Source organism: Taeniopygia guttata, chromosome 19 (genome assembly GCF_048771995.1).
Source record: "Taeniopygia guttata chromosome 19, bTaeGut7.mat, whole genome shotgun sequence".
Classification (NCBI taxonomy): Eukaryota; Metazoa; Chordata; class Aves; order Passeriformes; family Estrildidae; genus Taeniopygia; species Taeniopygia guttata.
Window position 1 is genome coordinate 2,346,645 of NC_133044.1, and position 18,170 is coordinate 2,364,814.

General features: G+C 39.8%; 1 protein-coding gene across 9 annotated transcripts in view; it reads right to left on the minus strand.

The window, feature by feature from the left end:
• Positions 1–18,170, minus strand: part of BRIP1 (BRCA1 interacting DNA helicase 1) — a 90,652-nt gene that overhangs the window by 49,488 nt on the left and 22,994 nt on the right. For all 9 annotated transcript variants that reach the window (XM_072937302.1, XM_072937303.1, XM_072937305.1 and 6 more), the window contains exons 15-17: positions 9,929–10,088; positions 9,479–9,600; positions 812–924 (exon numbers count right to left, since the gene is read on the minus strand). In XM_072937302.1, the coding sequence (XP_072793403.1) occupies positions 812–924; positions 9,479–9,600; positions 9,929–10,088 (395 nt within the window). The remainder of the gene's footprint in view (positions 1–811; positions 925–9,478; positions 9,601–9,928; positions 10,089–18,170) is intronic.

Here is an 18,170-nt window from a genome sequence, read left to right on the forward strand (position 1 = left end):
AAAGAGGAATTTAAGAAATCAGGCTTGTAACAACAAGAACCCACAGTGAGATTTCCTAATGTTACAATTTCTCTCAATTTTCTCTCTAAGCCTTCATTTATGTCATCACATTTGCATTAGGACTAATTCAAATCAGGAGAGTTTTCCAGCTGATGTTTCTGTGGCTGGGTATCCATGACAGATGCACAGCACCTACAATGGATATGGATGACAGCTCTAATCTTTATTTATATGATAAATTTTGCTGAAGGAGGATGAATTAATTCTGCCTTTTTAATAACATTTGGGGGAATTTTTCCATCTAGGAAATGGAAGCTATACCACTTCTTCTAAATCTGGGAAGAGATCAGTGAGCACAATAATTGAATTGACCTTTTGCAAAGGTCTGAAAAACCCCACTGCTATTTCTCCCTTTCAAAAATACTTGTAGCCTAAATATCAAACAACTGTTCTGAGCCTACTGAGAGTGTGAACAATTAGTGCAAAAGTCCTAAGGATCTTCATTTGCTTTAAAGCTCAAGAATTATTTGCCTCTGCTTGTGCTTTTTTTTCCCCCTGTACATCTGGATTGAGAAATAAAAGAATTGAAGTGGGTTCTGAATGTAAAGCAAAATCTCTGAATTATAACAATGCACAACAGGCTGAAAAGCAGAGAGTTGTCAGCACAGAGTAGCTCAAAAGACAAAATTTGCAATATGAGAGGTTTGGCCTTACTTACCCCTTTGTGCTAAAAGTGGGGAATAAATCTTTAATGATCTCCCTAAAAAAAAAGTTCTACAAATTTATATAGTTTTAGTTATGTTTATCTCACCTTCCCAGGGCTTGGTTGAGAGCTCTGTAAGCTTGAATTTCATACCACTGACTCCCTGATAAAAGGCCTCTTGTACTTTTGTGCTGGTCATTGTACTTCCTCTTTAATTCAACCTAAGAAAGAAACCATAAAATATTTGGTTTATTAATGCTGTTGAAAAGGAGATATTCTAAAAGGGGAAACAAGCAAACATTGATTAAATAAGAGAATATATAAATTGTGCTTCAGTGTTTCAACTCTGTATTTTGTACACTAACCAATCCTGGCTTCTGAAATTGCCCTTAGCTGTGATCTGTTCCAGTAATTTAAATGTATTGACATGAGCACTACACACTCATCCAAATCTCTGTGCCAGTGAGGGAAGGATAAACTGTTCAGACAGGTGAAAAAAAACCCAAACCAGGTACAGGTAAATGGACTCCAAACCCCAGATTTATTGGCTCTTCCAAAAGGAAATGCCCCACTGGAGCTCTCCATCCTTCCCTTGATCACAAAAGCCACTCCTCATCCCCAGCTGGAACCAGACCCTGCTTTTCCCCAGCGAGGGTTAAACAAATCCAACTTTTCTTCCTCGACAGAAGCTGCAAAAGAGCTTTGGAGACAGTGGGGCCTCTACCAAGGACCAGGAGGCAGCAACACCAAGTAAAATTCCCAGCTTGGCATCACCTCCTGAGGTCTGGAAGTGTTTCACTGCAGAGCATGGGGAGATCAGGCAGGGAAAAACATGTTCCCCTTTTTAAAAACACATCTCTGATGCTTCAGAATCTGGAATGAACTAAGAAATCCCCTTCCCAGTCAGGATAACCACACACAATGCCTAGTCTGAACTGGAACAATTTGCATTAGAACATGATTTATGTCAAAAGGCTTTATTATTATTATTATTCAGCAGGGGAATTGAATTATTATTTTTTTAAACAAGCATAAAACTACACCAAAAAGGGTCTTTCTGTTGCTCTTTTGCACAGTATTAACCTTTCTAAACTGACAAGTGAAAGGACACGCTTCAGGAGAGAAAACAGCAGACTTCTAACCTCTTCTGACAGGTAACTTTCAAGTTGCATTTGGATAAGAAATTTTATTTTATGTACTTATGCCCTTTAAATTGCCTGTCAAATTTACAAATTCAATCTTTACAGCCAGAAAGTAAATTCAGTTTGATTTCACAGATTTAATATTTGTTCCAGTCACTCAGAATTTACTGACTGGCATGTGAGGTTTCCTTTTTAATTTTCCAAACAGAAGATGATTTCTTCTGAACGGTCTATGAACCTTAAACCATTCCTTAAAAAGGAACTTGGCTTTATCTGTGCATTTCTACAAACTGAAATACTACCTGGAAAAAGAAAAGGGTACTGCTCACCTCTGGAAATGAGGAACAATGATGGAAAAGTTCACTGAAGCCTTTAAAACATAACCATTGACAATACACTCCTGTGCATTTTGCACTTGTCTTCTAGCCCTGGTCAGTTTTAAAACTATTTATTTTTTGGAAGAATTGTGTTAGCAGCAAGATTATAGTGATTTGGAACAAATGGAGGTTTATCAGCCCCTTACTTTGCCAGCAGACTGTGCAAACAGTTTTGGAATAACTGCTCCTGTGTCTTACGCTGAAAAATGACATTATTTTTAAATACCTGCATAAACTCACTGAACTAGCAACAAAATGCAAATCAGATCATCTAAATAAAATACATTACTTGCACATTCTTCTAATACAAGTCAGTGTTATCAAGTTTACTGCTTGTATGCATACCACCAATGAAATTTAATTGCTCAAATTATATAAACCCCATTTTTTAATATAAAAACCCATGAATTTGGGGGGGGGGGGGGTTTAATCCAAACCCTTGCTCTAATGGTGTAACATATCACTAAAACTTCCTTCTATTAATTTTAAAAGAGTTACCAGAAAATAACTATTCTATTTTCTCCCTGCAGTGCTCCTGCTTCAGCAGGGACGATGCCAGCCTGCATTGCTGCGAGTTCAGTTTGCAGGGGGAGGCTCTGCAGGTAAAAGGCCAGGGCCTGTCATTTTAATGCAATCAGAATCTATTTCATTGTGGAACTGCTGCATTCCCCCCCATCAATTCCACGCCAGATTCAAGATGACATGTTACATATGTGAAAAAGCCAGTGCCTCCTGCTAGCAAATATCCACAATGTGCAGGAAAGCACAGGCTAGAAGGGATTAGTTAAAATGTCAAAAGACAGCCTTTTACTTTTACCTGTTCATCCTTAAAAACATCCTCCCAGCTCTGGGGCAGGATTTGCAGACAAAGAGCTGCACAAGGCCCCTGGCAAGCTCTGCCATCCTGTAGCTGTCACCCAGATTAGGCTTTGATCTGTCTGGGAGGTCACGGGCACAGCCACGCTCACTCTGAGCTCCCCACGTTCCACCTGCAAAGCTCTCCTGCTTTCAATGCTTAATTACTCTGACATCTTTCACTCTGCAACGTTAACTGGGAAACAGCAGCGAAAAAAGATAAATGCCATGAACAATTTTTTTTTTTTTTTAAGGATTGGAAAGATACTTGGAGGCAGTTTGTGCTACAACTCAAGTGTGTTTTTCAAACAGAATTAGCAATAGAGGTTTTTCTCCAATGACAACAATGTTAAATGACATTTGTTACATTAGATTTTAAAATAAATTACCTGTGGTGATATTCCTTCACATGAAGAAACTCAGACTTATTCAGGATATAAACTGATTTATACAGTGTTGACCACAGATTATATGAGTTAGTTCATGGCACAAAGCTGAGAAGATCTCAAAAACTACAGCTTGGTTTTGACCCCCAAAATAATCTGCAAATTCACACACAGAAGCTGCAGCCTTTTAGCAGCACACCAGGCTGAACCAGGTTTATTCAGAATACACAAGCAGTGTTTAAAGCAAGGCACAGAAATATCAATCTATTATGGACTAATTATTTCTAAAGAAAAATCAGTCAGGATACTGTAAACTGATTCATCGGTGCCAGTACCACAACATGAGGGTGGAATCGGCTAAGCCCATTTGTTTATGTTGTACAATTTAAATCAGCACAATGAACTGTGTTTGGTTTTACTTCATCTGGCAAAGTTTTGAGGGGTATTTTTAATGCATTGCTTCACTGAATCAAATGCAAACTTTGCTTTTTAAGAACAAATATAAGTAACAGTTTACAATATTTTTGGTTTGACAAGTCAGGCCTTTTCTTTGATAGGACATCACCTCACAAACATCTCCAACTGCCTCCTGTTGGCTCTGGTAGGTTAAAGGAAGACAAAAGAGCTGGAAAAGGCCAATAAAGCTGGGCCTGTGTCCCTGCATGGACAGGTGGAGGTGGCACAGCCACACCTGGACCAGCTCATGCCCTTCCCTCCCCAACACTCTCCTCCATGTAAAGCAAAACCAGAAAATGGATAGAAACGTTTTCTGCCATTCCACTAACTTGTTTCTCTGGTTTTATGAGAGGAAAAATAGTAATGAAAACAAAGACACTGCTCACATCATCCAAAAAATGTTTAAAGACACGTTCATGTTTAACATCTACTAATTCCCTACGTCTTAAAAACAAACAAGCAGAGAAAATACCAGGTGGTCAATCCTGCTTCCATCCCAAAAAAAGGCATAAAAATGTTTTTTAAGCAAATCTTCCATCCTAAAAATCTCATGTGTCCACTTAAGAGTCTCTGTTCCACCTGAAATAGCAATAATTAGAATTTTTCAGGAATACGGCTGCCATCTACTTTCCTCCTGACGAATGCCAAGGAACCATAAAAGTTTGTGAGTGCAGGAAAGTTAAGACATGAAAACCCATTTCTTTTCTTTTACATCTGAAAATTTTTAAATAGAAGCAGCACTGAACAGTGCAGCATTTCACTCACTTCAAAAGAAGGAACAAGGGCTGGGAGGTTTAACAGAAATAATGCAAGTAAAGACCTGGGTGAGTCACAGAACACGCTTCAAACATCCTCACCCCTCACAGACCCACTCAAAGCCATGTCTAAACACAATATTCCCATTTATTAGCCCACAGGAAAAAGATACTATGGCAGGATTTTATTTTTAAATGTTCCAAGGATTCCAAGCGCAGTGTTAATACATAAATAATATGGAATAAGCAAATTATTATTAGCTGAATTTTACCAAACTAGATTCTGTCAATTACAATGATTTATTAAGGTCATTCTAACAGAGGTATCTCAGTGCTGCCACAGCACCCATGAAAGTTCCAGAAATGGTTTTCTGCTCCCCACTTTGTATTTGGAATTTTTTCTCACAGTACTGGAATAGGAAGAAATTAAAAATCTTCTATCCCTAAAAAATTCTTAACTTCACAGGGAATTTTCTACTAAATATAGCACAACAATGACCTCTCCATAAAATGTCGTCTTCTGTACTGGTTTTGCCCATATTTCTTTATTAATTAATGAAAATATATTTTTAAGCGATGCAAAGGCAAGATGAAAATAATACAGAGCAAGGGATGTTTCCCAACTCTAGTTAAGCATAATAATAATTTAAATTAAATGTTAAAATAACAATAATTTTCTTAGGAATCTTGCTTTTCCTAGAATATGGTAAATAAGAAATGAATTTTTCCAGCAATCACTTACATAGCACAAGATTCTTTCTCCTTTCAAGGGACACGAAACATATAAGCTTAAAAACTGCCACAAGGACTAGAAATTCAATATTGAAACACATCATTATTCTGAAATTATAGAAATAGCTCAGTTTGTAGAGATAGGAGAAGTGGAAACTTCAGCCAAAGAGCTGCAAAATTTTTGTATCATTAAGTTACATAAAGCTCAGAAAATTGTAATTGAAGTGCTGATTTCCTTGGTGTTACAACCCATGACAGTGGAAAGAATAAAAGAGATATTCCCCCCATGGCAGCCATGGGAAATAATTCCCATTAAAGGCAAACTAAGCAAGGCCACTGCTCACAAATCCCAGCCTCTGCTGATGTGAGAGAGTTGGACTTTCTGCATTTTCTGCTGTATTTTGGTCAAGTCCTGCTGGCTGTTCCATGATTCATTCACTCTCCTGTAGCAGGATCAAAAGCATCTGGAGAGGTGGAAGTGCAGAAATGCTCTTGGGCAGGGGAGCTCAGTGCCTGCACTTCAGAGCTGCCCATTATCGACATTTCGGCGCGAGCTCTTTCTTTTCAGCTCCCCAAGGTAAGAACAGTAAATTATGACTTGAACTAAACAAGTCACACTTGGCTCCAAAATCAGATTTTCCTACCTCTACTTTCAGGTCCCAGAGGTAGGCAGAGGAAATCCTGGTCACAGCCAAAGAAGTAATTTTTGGCTCTGAAATAAATTTTCCTGCTTTACTGGAGCCAAACTCTACCATTGAGAGCACCAGAGCTTTGAGCAATCCTTGAACATTTTCTTTTATATTATTTTCTTTTAGCAACCTGATTCTTCAGCAATATGAAACCCTTTGCAATAACAGAGAATTAGGGGGTTGGCCTCTTTCTTCAATCAGTTTTGTTTATAATCAGGTCCTACTTCTGAGCCTGAATCATTTCTTTCTCCCTAACCCTGACAAAGTGTTTTAGACTCTTCTCTTTGTGAAAAGCAGTGAACCTAAGACATAATTTGCCTAAAAATGTTGAAGTGAAAGTAAATTATTATCTTAAAAGCCTCCACAGAAATTACTGTAACTTATGAAAGCACACAGTTACTCAAGGAATTCAAATGTTTGCCATTTAATACCAGGATTTGTGGCATATATTTAGCACAAACATATGGAAAAACTAAAATTGGATATTATTCATCAGACTTGACAATGAGTCTCTTGCCCAAGATTGATGTCTGGATTCAAAATGCTACACTTCAAAATATCTAAGAGAAGTTAATTAACAGTATGTTAGCATCAGATAACACCTCTGTGGGATTATCCATCTCTTGCTGTCACATTATTTATGTTCTCTAATATTACAGCTCAATCAAGTTACAAATCATAAAACATATTTAGAAAGCAGGTTGATCACAGACAAGTCATATTAGTGGAGATGAGCCAACATCAAACTGCCAACATAAAATATTGCTCTCCAAAGGTCCAATCCCACAAACCCTGCTGGTTGTGCTCAGTCCTGGCAGTATTAAAGGGATTACTCACACAAGTAAAAGCTCTGTGCAGGAGTAAGGGGTTATAGAATTGAGGCTTAAGAGGACTTTTATTAACCCAAAAAGCAGACATTCAAGTGTTTTTTCATGTAGAAGCCCAGCACTTTTTAGTGATTTAAACCAATCCCAGAAGCATATAATTCATGGTTATTCCAAGGGAATTGTTAATCACTTGCATTTCCTATTTTTAAAGGAATGTCATTATTCATCATCTTATCAGTTTCCTCCTCTGGTACCTCTGCTGAGCACCCTTTGCTGTGTGAGAGCCACAGATGCACAATTTTCTGTCCAAGTCCAACCTGGCCTGTGCCACTGTGGTTTGAATTTTATGTCTGCTGAAAACTCAAGGTTCTCCCCAGAAGTTCCAAGCTTTACCCAGTTTTCTGCTTCACCTACAAAATCCAAAGAAACACCAACCAAATGGTGTGCAGCTATTCTCTAAACTCAACTGTTTCATAGGGAATTCCAACTCCTTTCCTGAGCTGAAAAAGATGCTTAATCTTCCAAATTTCTTTTATATTTCTATAAAGATACTAATACCTTTCTTCAGAGTGACCCTCCTTCACTTTACCCTTCTTTCAACTCAGCTGGTAAAAAAAATGAGCATGAATGCAGAATTTCTGGGGATTTGACAACCCTACTTGACCAAAACAAAACCCTGTTCAATATAAAGACATTTAAAATAAAACAAATTTCCTCCAGCATCCTGCAAGGAGCTTTGGCATGCAGCAGCTCTGCAAATCTCATGCTGAGACTGGTGCCTGCCCTTCTCTCATCTAGAATTGATCACTGCAGAGCTTTGGGCATTCCCATCTCTAAACAGACACTCAGACCTTGAGCTGCTTGCAATTTGGCAGGTACTGTTTCTAGCCCTACTGAAAAATTTAGAGGTTTTCTTCTGTCCAATTTGAAAAAATAGTTCAACAGAACACTGATTTTTAAAATATACTTATCAGAAATGGGTTGTAGTGCCTCTGATCCTGTTATTTGAAATATTTGGATGACCTCAAGGTAAAATCAAATCATAACCCACTGTGAAGATAATTCGCTCATAATACATTTTTTTCAACCTAATTTTGTATCATTTAGAACTCAAATCCATTGATTTTCAGGAAATCCTTTGGCATTAATTGTAGAGTTCCAGCCATACAACAAAGGATTTCCAAAATTCCTTGTCAGCACATGCCCCTAAAAACCAGCATTTCTAACCCCAGAAAGGAGGCTGAGTACTCTTTAAATGTGAATTTTTACACTACAGTGGAGTGCATTATATTTCAGAAGGACAAAGAATGTTGTGGCTGAGTAAGTGCTCCAAGGAATTCTGCAAACATTGGAAGAACTGCACTAACACAGCCTCCCTGGCCCTTGTAGGATGTGGTTTTTCCCAGCAAGGCTGGAATTAGGCACATGCTGCAGACAACAAAGAAGCCTTTGCTTGTTCACTTAAGCTCAGAACACATCTCTCAAACCAAAGCTGTTTGGCCTTTCAAGTGCAAACCTATGATTTTCTTGTTTGATTTGGCATTAGTGAGAACCAGAATCCAGCTGCCCCTGGTATTTATTTATTCTGTGATCCTTCACTTTGTTTCTTGGCTTCACAGAGCAGTCCCAAAAGCTCTCAAAGGAACACAGGACAGGGAAGTGACAGTGACTGGGAGCAGTGGCAGCACCTCAGTGGCACAGACCCCTAGAAAGAAGTGATATTACAAGCTACCCATTAATAAACCTTTTTCTCAGTAAGCAGAAAGCCTAGAAAAATACTTTTCTAAATTTATTGGCTTTCTTTTCCTTCCAGCCTGCTTGAATGGAACATCATCTCTGTCAGACAAGCCCTACTCAAGTCAAAAGGAAGGAAGTGTTGAGGTGGGCAATTACACAGCAGTGCAACAGGATGCTGCTTTCACCACCTCCTGAAAAACACAAATAGTTTCAGATTTATTTAACTGCAGCCATTTCCAAATGTTATTTTTATAAGGCGCTTACAAGGTTTTGCCCAAAGTTACACGAAGCTTGAATATTCCAAATAGTGCTGTCCTCAGTATCCAGGAAGAGTTTATGTTGTGTCATAAATTCATGCTTCAAAACTGCAAGCTAATAAAGCAGCACAAGCTTGGAAAAAGTTTCCAGGTGCACTCTGTGCTGAAGTGGGACAAATAATTACACTAAAGAAGGCAATGGGATTAGAAAGGTGAGACAATGAAAGCAGTGAGACATACACAGTTATATTGTAAAATAATAACATAATTAAACAGTTCTTATCTTTCCACCTGTTTTCTGCAATAACCTGCCTAATTTAAAGCAGTATTAAAAGTTTTTATTTTCTGCAATAACCTGCATTATTTAAAGCAGTGCTCTACCTCTTACCTGTGCAAGGTCACTCAATTCAAATGGGATGGAGAGAAGTTCAAAGGTAAACAAAAAAAAAGGGCATTTTGTGCATATTTCGTTTTGAAGATGACATAACAATCTATTTTGTGCATATTTAGTTTTTTTGAAGATGACATAAAAATCAAGTTCAGGCCTGGAGTGATGTCCTACCTGGAGGTCCTTCACGTTTGGGAAGGGGATCCCGATGGTCACAACTGCCCTGGCGTTCTCATCACAGAAATCCAGCCCCTCACTGACCTTCCCTCTGCACACAGCTATCAGCAGAGCTCCATCTGCAGCAGCACAGAACACTCATCATTCCAGGGACAAGCTGGGCATCAGGAGAGACTTGCACCAACATCTCCTAAAGAACTAAACTTTATATAGTATAATATACTGGCTGGAAAAGGTGATTGGCTTAATGATGAGATGAGATTAACTTCACTTTGATCAATAATAATCTGATTCTGACCATTAAATAGCAAAATAATTTTACATTCTATAATACAGGGGTAATTAACTATGCAAGAACAATGTGTATCTGCAACAAAAAAAAAAGTTAAACCTTCAGTTTTACTTGAAGAGTCTGCATCAACTATTTTGAATGGCTGAAAAATGTACCTTTTTCTCCTTTACATTTGATTGCATCATAGTAGATTTTCAGCAGCTCATCAAAGTCACTCTTGGCCCCTCCCTGGGGCTCTGCAATGACTGTTTTAACATCCTCCAGCTTCCTCCACAAGCCAGTGTGCATCCACCGATCCTTTAACTTGTCCAGCATCTGAAAACCAACAGAAAAATCCATGTCAACCACTGCAACTGCTCAAATAAAGCACACAAAGACACTTCTTTCAGTGAAGTTCTATTATTCAGTTTTTGTGTTTGTAAATGCAAATTTTCCTACCATGCACAGAACTTCAGCTGTCCAGCATTTGGGAAATGGGGGGAGCACTTATTTTGCTAACTAGAAATAATGCAGATTTTTGAGTTCTCAAAGCAAAACTCTAAATCTATGACAGTGGCCAATAAAGAGCATCTTGTGGTATTCCTCCAAATAGAGGAATGTCATAAAAAAAAAAAAAAAGCGACCTGTTTTATGATTAATATGTAAGATGAGAAACAAATTCCAAAATAATTTGAAACAAGCCTTTGTATCTTGAATTTCCAGAACATTTCAATACTTGAAAATTTACAGAGAGAAGTTGGGGGATGAAATATTGGTGTAGGATTTATCAGCCTCCTCTGCTTCTTGAAGAGCCCCTCAGCTTTGTTACACCTCCCAAATTCTGAACTGTGCACATTTCACACCAAGTCAGAACATGTTCAAATAAACTTGTCCCACTTGTAATGCAAATAGTGAAAATGTTGCATTACAGAAATCAGAGTTTAAAATTAGCACAGAATCTGAAGTCAGCTGGGTGGGGGTTATTTAGCAAATGCATCAAGGTCTACATTGAATTTTATCAAGTCAGGGAGCAAAGAAGTCCCTCCTTGAGCTGCAGAGTGTTGCCCTTGAGAGAAGGGCAAGGCAAGCAACACATTCCAGGGTGAACCAAGGAGCTCTGGGTCAATGGACAGAATTAAATCCTTTATTTCACCCTTTTGCTGCTCAGTGATCTTTAGTGTGCTACTGACTCTGTGCAGTTCATATATGAGATTTAAACTCACAGGTTCTGCAGGAAGGGCTGTGCTCTTACTGTGTCTGCACTTCCCTCCACTCCCCTCCTGAAGACTTTTCCATACTTTGCTCCAGGCTACACAAACTGCTCCATCTGGAAGCTGCACTTGCCCTGCTTCATTCCTCCAAAAGCCACAGCATCCCTTCACTGCAGCCCACTTGTTTCCAGTGCACTCCAGCCAAGATCCCAGGATCTTGAATGGGTGATTGTTACAAAAATAATCTGTCCCGTGTCCAAATCCACAGTTTAAAGTGCTACAGTGAAGCAGAACTAATGACAACTAATTGTTGTCACATTTGAGAATTTATAGGAAACTGGTTACAAGGCCCATTGAATTTTTCATGTCCTCAGCACTAGAGATCTGAACTCATTCTCTGACATGAAGAATTTGGATGCGTTCCTCACAAGAGGGGACAAATGCTGTTATTTCACATTTTCCCTGTTTTGTCCCAGCCTCTGCTCAGGGAATTACTCTTGCTTTACTACTGATGTGACACCATTAGCAAGCAAGCACAGAGAGAGTAAGGGATGAGCAGTAGGAACAGTTTCCTCCACACAGCTATAGCTGCAGAATAAATCATTTCTGCTAAATGTGTCTGTCCTCCTGTCTGTCCCCTTCCCTCCCAGCTCTGTCATTTCCTGGCAGCATCCTGTCTGTAATCTCTTTTTCTATAAGGGCTGTAATCCTGTGACTGAGCAATGAGTATCCATCTTGCCATCCTCAGTTCTTGGATGTGATGTGGAGATAATTCTGGGAAAGCAAAGAATCAAACACATTACAGCTCTAAGTACATCCATTTGGGATCTGCCAGGGACTCTAACATCATTAACTTCCCAGGTTTCATTCCTGCTCCTGTGCAGCTGGGGGCTGCCTGGGCCCCACTCAGCAATCCCTGCTGAGCTGGCTCCTGGCACTGCCAGCCATGCCAAGGGAGAGAACACTTGGGTAGAGCTGAATTTCACTTTTATATTCATAAAACCATTCAGCCTTTGACTTCCAAGGCTCACTCACCTCTGTTTTTCTCCTTTCCTTTTGTCCCACCTAGTGGTATTTCTTACCAACACACCCCTAGGAAATGTTCTTGCCAGAAGAGCAAGATTCCTCACAAAAATCCCTGAATCCCTCAATTCCACCATATTTCTCTTGTATTTGAAAGAAGTAAAATTTATATTCAGAACTGCAAAGATGGCAGGAGGAGAAAACCTTTATCCAAATTCTTAAGAAAACATCTTTTGTCTTTGTGGGTTCCCCAGCCCCTCCAGGCAAGTCTCTCTTGGGCCAAGCTTCAGCTTTCATCGACAGTGACCATCACAACAAAAATCTGTGATTTTGATGGAAAAATGGGAATTATTCATGAAATCTTTGGCAAGACTGAAGCAATTCATTTAACTCACACAACAGCTATTACCTCTTCCATTAATGGAGTTTGCTAGATATGGAAACTTTCCTTGTATCCACAAAAACACAGGACCCATGGCATGAACAGACACTAAAACAACAAGAATTATGGAGCTGACTGAATACAAATAAATAAAATATAGAACACACACATGCCTCAAAAGAGCCAGGAACCAAGTGCGGGTTTCTCATAAAAAATTATTTCACTTTGGGTTGGAAAAGTGCAAATGGGAGCAAGATCTAATGCCAGGAATCACAGGAAAGAACCATTAATGCCCCCAGTCACTCACTCCTCCCACCCAAGGGAATAATAGCTCCTGCACTGGAAGGCAGCCTGTGTATATTTTATTAAATCCCTTAAAAATGGATTCTCAAATGGTTTATTAACAAATGGTCTTCCTCCAAGAGAGCAGAAAATCTTGTTAGAAAGAATCTGTCATCTTCCTATGCACTGAGGGATGTTTACTGGGATAGCTTTTCCCTTTTATTCCTTTCTGCAATTTAAAGACACCTGTAAACCATGATCCATAAAAACTTGGAGCTCAGTGTGCAGCTCTACCATCCATCCCTGCCAGCACTCTCTTTTGAACAGTTTTTGGAGTGTTCTGGAACTTTGGGGATGAGGGGAGCTGTTTTCTCCTTCCATTATGCTGCACTCCAAGGCCAAACGCTCCTGTGTGTGCCCACAAAGGAGCAGCTTTGCCCTTTTCCATTTGCTGCTTGGTTTTATACAGTGCCAAAAATCACATTAGGGGGCTTCCAAATCATGAAGCAAACCCAGAGATTTGTTTAATGTGTTTCACCCTAAGGCAAGTTAATTGTAATTTGCACAATTGAATCAAACCTGGGGAGTTAACTTTAGGTTGCTGGGGATGTGCTTTTCCTGCAGGATCCATCACCTCCTCGCAGAGAGTTGTGGAGTAGAAAATAGCTGAGAAAAGAGGAGGTCTACCAGAAAAATTCTGGCTTATTTAACTCTTGTCATGCTAATTTCTTTACCTAAAGTATTCCTTAAATATTTTAGCATTGATTCATGTCATGAATGGATCACACTTTGTCGGAGAAAAAAGGTATCACAGAAATAATCAAAAGTGCTTGGGGAAGCAACAAAACACCCAAAAATATCCAAGGATGCTCCAGAGCAGTACAGGACAAAAAGGATAATGACCTAAGAAGCACCTGACAGCAGAGTAAAACAGCTCTGACTTTACTGGGTAGTTTAACAACTCTTAACTATCTAAAAATAATTATCATTGCAATTGCATTGTGTCCCTGTGCACCTGTAAAACTACAAGCTGTGTTCTTTCCCCCACATTTATGCAATAACTGGACAAAAAGTATTTCAAGGTGAACGGAACTTGCACAAACATCTTGCAACCCTTCTTAAAAATCTGCCATTATACCCTAAAATAACCCCACTCCTTCAAACTTTGCTTTTTTATATCTTGGTTCTATGTAATGATATAAAGTCGCACTTTTCATTGTTATTCAAATATTCAGGTAGTTGGAAGGGAGAAAGGGAAGAGCCATTAGTAATGTCTCTCTTTTTATTTTTGCTTAATAAAAATCACAGTATTGGCACCACTGTTAGTGCAAAAAGTCTGAGCTCCCCAAGGGAGCAGCATTGATCTAAAAGCCTCTTCCCCGTGTTTGCTCCCAGGATTTTCTTTGTGAATAAGCACTGCTTCAAATCAAAGTGTGTCTCCAGTGGGCTGGAAACATGTTTGAAGGGTCAAACAGAAGTTCTACAGGCAGGCAGGCAGCACAAAACTCCAGAGGTGGCACCAGGAGCCGGGCACCAGGAGCTGAGCTGCTCCAGCCTGGGCTCCCTGCAGGAGAAACTGTTTCTGGTACAACCACAGGCTCTGCTCCAGCTGGGAATCAAATGGAGACACTGGCACTGAGAGGAAGGGCTGGCACTGAGAGGAAGGGCTGGCACCGACAGGAGGAGCTGGCACCCCAAGGGGAGCCCCTGGCACAGAACAGAACTCTCATCCCCCCACCAACATGGAGAATCCCCCAGAGACTCCAAATGCTTCTCTAACCATTATTCTACAGTGTTTGTATCTGGACAGAAAAATAACAAGTGGCACAACCAAACAAATAAGCTTTTTTTTTTTAAACTCTGAAAACTCTTAAATTCAGAGAGATTGTAAAGAAGAAATGCACTTGCCTTGTTTTGTTACAAAATGCTTCCCACCATTTGGGCTGCCTGCAAAAAAGCCCAAGCACAGGTTGTTTTGTATCACAGAATAACCCAGCCTCCACCTGCATCAGCGGCCTCCTCTCCTCCTTTCAGTGAAAATAAATATAAAAATGTTTAAAAACCCCATACACTCTGCAAGGTCCTTCTGCAAGCTGAAGCTCTTAGGCTGGAGGACATCATATTTTCCACTGGAGCAATGCTCTGCTGCTCTCAAGGCCCAGATGTTTTTATCCTGGCTCTAATTCCAGAGGTATTGCATTCCCTTTCCAAAGCTTCCAGGCGCAGATTTGCTGAGTCAGCTGCCTACCTCCAGCTGGAAGTTTTTGTTCCAATCCCTCTGGTCCCAGGAGAATCACCCAGATCAATGTTCTACTTCCATTATGAAAGGATGGAACTGTCCCTATATTAGTGATAATCCTAAAACATAATCAGTCATTAAATCAAGGCATTGCTTAAACCAAGTGGCCTTAAATTCCTGTTATTTCAAAGGAACCCTGGAGAGCGGATCTGGCCAGACCTCACCCACTTTTTTTGGTATTACAGGTTCCCATTAAATTAATTTCTTCAAGGATTAAGATGGTTTGGAAAAATAGAGAATTAGCAGAAATTATTTGACAGTTCTTCAACTAAAATATTTGCCAAAACTTGGTACCAAATGATCCAGAATCCTACAGGATTCCACTGAGCTCCACAAATATTGGAACTCTTCACTTAGGGGAAGAAAAGGAAGACTTTACAAAGAATTTACCAGTGTGGGGTCTCAGGATCACTAGTTTATTCCTTTTGCACCTTTAGTGAAAAAACAAACAAATCAACCCAAAACAAAAGCAGCAACAGCAAAGAAAGGGCCTTTGAGGTTAAAAGTGAACAGAAAGGAAACAACAGATGGAAGAAAGGAAACAGGAACGAAATGGGAATAAAAGATTAAAGGACAAGAACAAACTGCCTGGAAGGAAAACTGGTGTGAAAGGAAAATTGAGTTTCCTCCCAAATATAGGAGGGAAAATATTTGGGCTAACTAACAAATAAACTCTAATGACAAAGAAATCCAACCCCATTTATCAAAATCACCAAAATTATTCCACACTTTGAGAAGGACTAGAAGAATACTCATTCACCTCTGGGCCACAAGTCATTGACCCAACTGGCAGAAATAAATTTACATTTCACCTTCTCTTCTTCTTAATCACCCCACACACTTTTTTCAAAAGGTCATATTAATCATATTTTTCACCAAAAAGAAAAGAGGAAAGCCTCCATATTGCTCAGCACCCAGACATTTGCACTGCTCTGGGCTGGGACTCCACCAGCCAAGAATAACTGAGGCCATTGAATTATTTAAAGCAGTTGTTTGCACTCAATTAGATTTTCATGAAAGGTTAAGCAAGAAACTGATTCACAACCCCTCCCCATGTTTATGGGAGGGTTTTAACACAGGACAAGGTATTTAAAATTCATTCATTTGAATGACTGAGCCAATGCAAAATATAAATGTATTTTTTACCAAAAAAAGGTATTTTAAACTTCAAATTTCATTTTCTCAGCTTCCAGTTCTAACATATTTAATTTCAAGAGAATGTGGCAATAGCTGTGCCAAAATATTTCACTTTTAATGTAACGATTACTTTTAAAATAGAGCTTTAAATTCCCCCTGTTAATAGGAAACTGGAGAGAAATACTAAACATCCATATAAATACACATGCACAGGGTAATCTTGTCTTTATGGACCAAAATTAAATTGATTTGAAGCAGAATTTTAATGGAGAAAGGCCACACAAGGATGTTATTTTTACCAAGGAGAGGCTTCCCCTGCTTTCTCCTGCACATTTCCCATTTATTCCATCAGGGGCATCACCCAGCAAGGTTCTGAACCTGCCTGGTTCCCTCCATGCAAATTCCAGGTGAATTCCTGCCCGATTTCCTTTCCCAAAGACTCACAGAGCCTCTGGAATGAAATGCTCTGTAAGAGCAAAACAGAAAATAAGAAAAAAAATTTAAATTACTAATTCAAGAGGCTGTGCAGGGACCTGGAGCCATGTCACACATTTATTATTCTGATATTTAACATTTCTCCCAGAATTCTGAAAGAAGATCACAGACACTCTGAATTGTCCTAACAGGTGGTCATGGAGTTTGTGCTCAGCACTTCTGGGAAGAAGCTGCCCTGGACTAGAAATCTACAGCACTGTGCTACTTTAAAACCATGGAGGTGTGATTTTCAAGACTTTCCCTGGAAAAGGTGTCTTTTCAATTTGAGAAGTACAGTACTTATTTTCTCCAGGAGAATTTTAAACAAACATGAAATGAACCCAAATATTTAGGACAAAGAATGGTGTTGAGATCCCCACATATGGTGGGAAATGTGGGGTAAAATCTGCTCTCATCCACACAGACATGTAGGGGAAATAAAAAAAAAGAAGAAAAAAATTAAATAGATAAAGCTACTGTGCAACTCCACTCCATAATTCAACTAAACCCTGATCACAGTGAAAAACTCTGTATTATGAACAAGATTCTGATCACTATGTGCACACTCCAGCACAATAAAAGGTGAATAATTCATCATCATTTTCAAAGGCAAAGTATGCATCAGTCAGCTTGGGGGCAGCACGGGGGATTTCACTGGCAGGACTTTTCTTTGGGGACAATGACAAAGTGGCGCTCAGCAGCAGGAAGCTGAAGCACTGAAGTGTGTTCCATGTGCCATAAATCAACACTGCAGCCACAGGATGTCTCTCTGCTCCCAACATGCCATCAATTTTTCAATAACCCCCTTAAATAATGGAAAACGTGCATGGCGACAGCAGTAATGAAAAATGAAATGTTTTGCACGCCAAAGACTTTAAAATAACATCATTAATATGTTGCTTCTGCAGCTAAAGAAGCTTTTTTATAGAGAATTTCTCCCCAAAACCCCAACATGTTTGACCCCAAACAGGCTGGAGAGTCTTTGTTCAGTCTTTGAGCTCTGTGGCAGCTGGTTAGGAACAACCTGGTTCAAAACAGGGTTTCTTTTGTGGTTTTAAAATTAACCAAGACAACAAGTTCTGTGTTCCAGGAACTGTTTGTACATCCACCCTAGGCTATCATTACACCTTCCCATCCCAGCAAGGGAAAACCCTTCATGCAAAGAGAGCTCTCCAGAAAAAAAAGTGATTTTTAAAGGATGGTTTAAATCCTGGTCTGGAATAAAAAGGAAAATGAGGAACTGGTCATGATGAAGTCAGCATCTCCACTGCTGCTCTCCCCCAGCCAGAAGGCAAGCTCAGTCAACTCTGACCTCTTTGTTTTTTCAGAATAAAGGGGGAAGAAAATCCAAGGTTTTCTTAGTGGCACATGAGCAATGAAGCACAGAACCCCTGGGAGAAGTGAGCCAAGGGAGCAGCAGCCTCACCCCGGGCACAGGGCCAGGCAGGGCCACCAGGCTCCCCCAGGAGCTGGCCCAGGCAGCTCCTGCCACTGGGAACCTGCCCAGCCTGGCAGGGTGACAGCTCTGAGCTGCCTCTGCTCCAGTGTCCCAGCAGGAAACGCTTCATGTCCCCCCACCACATATATTAGACAATTCTAACTAACTATTT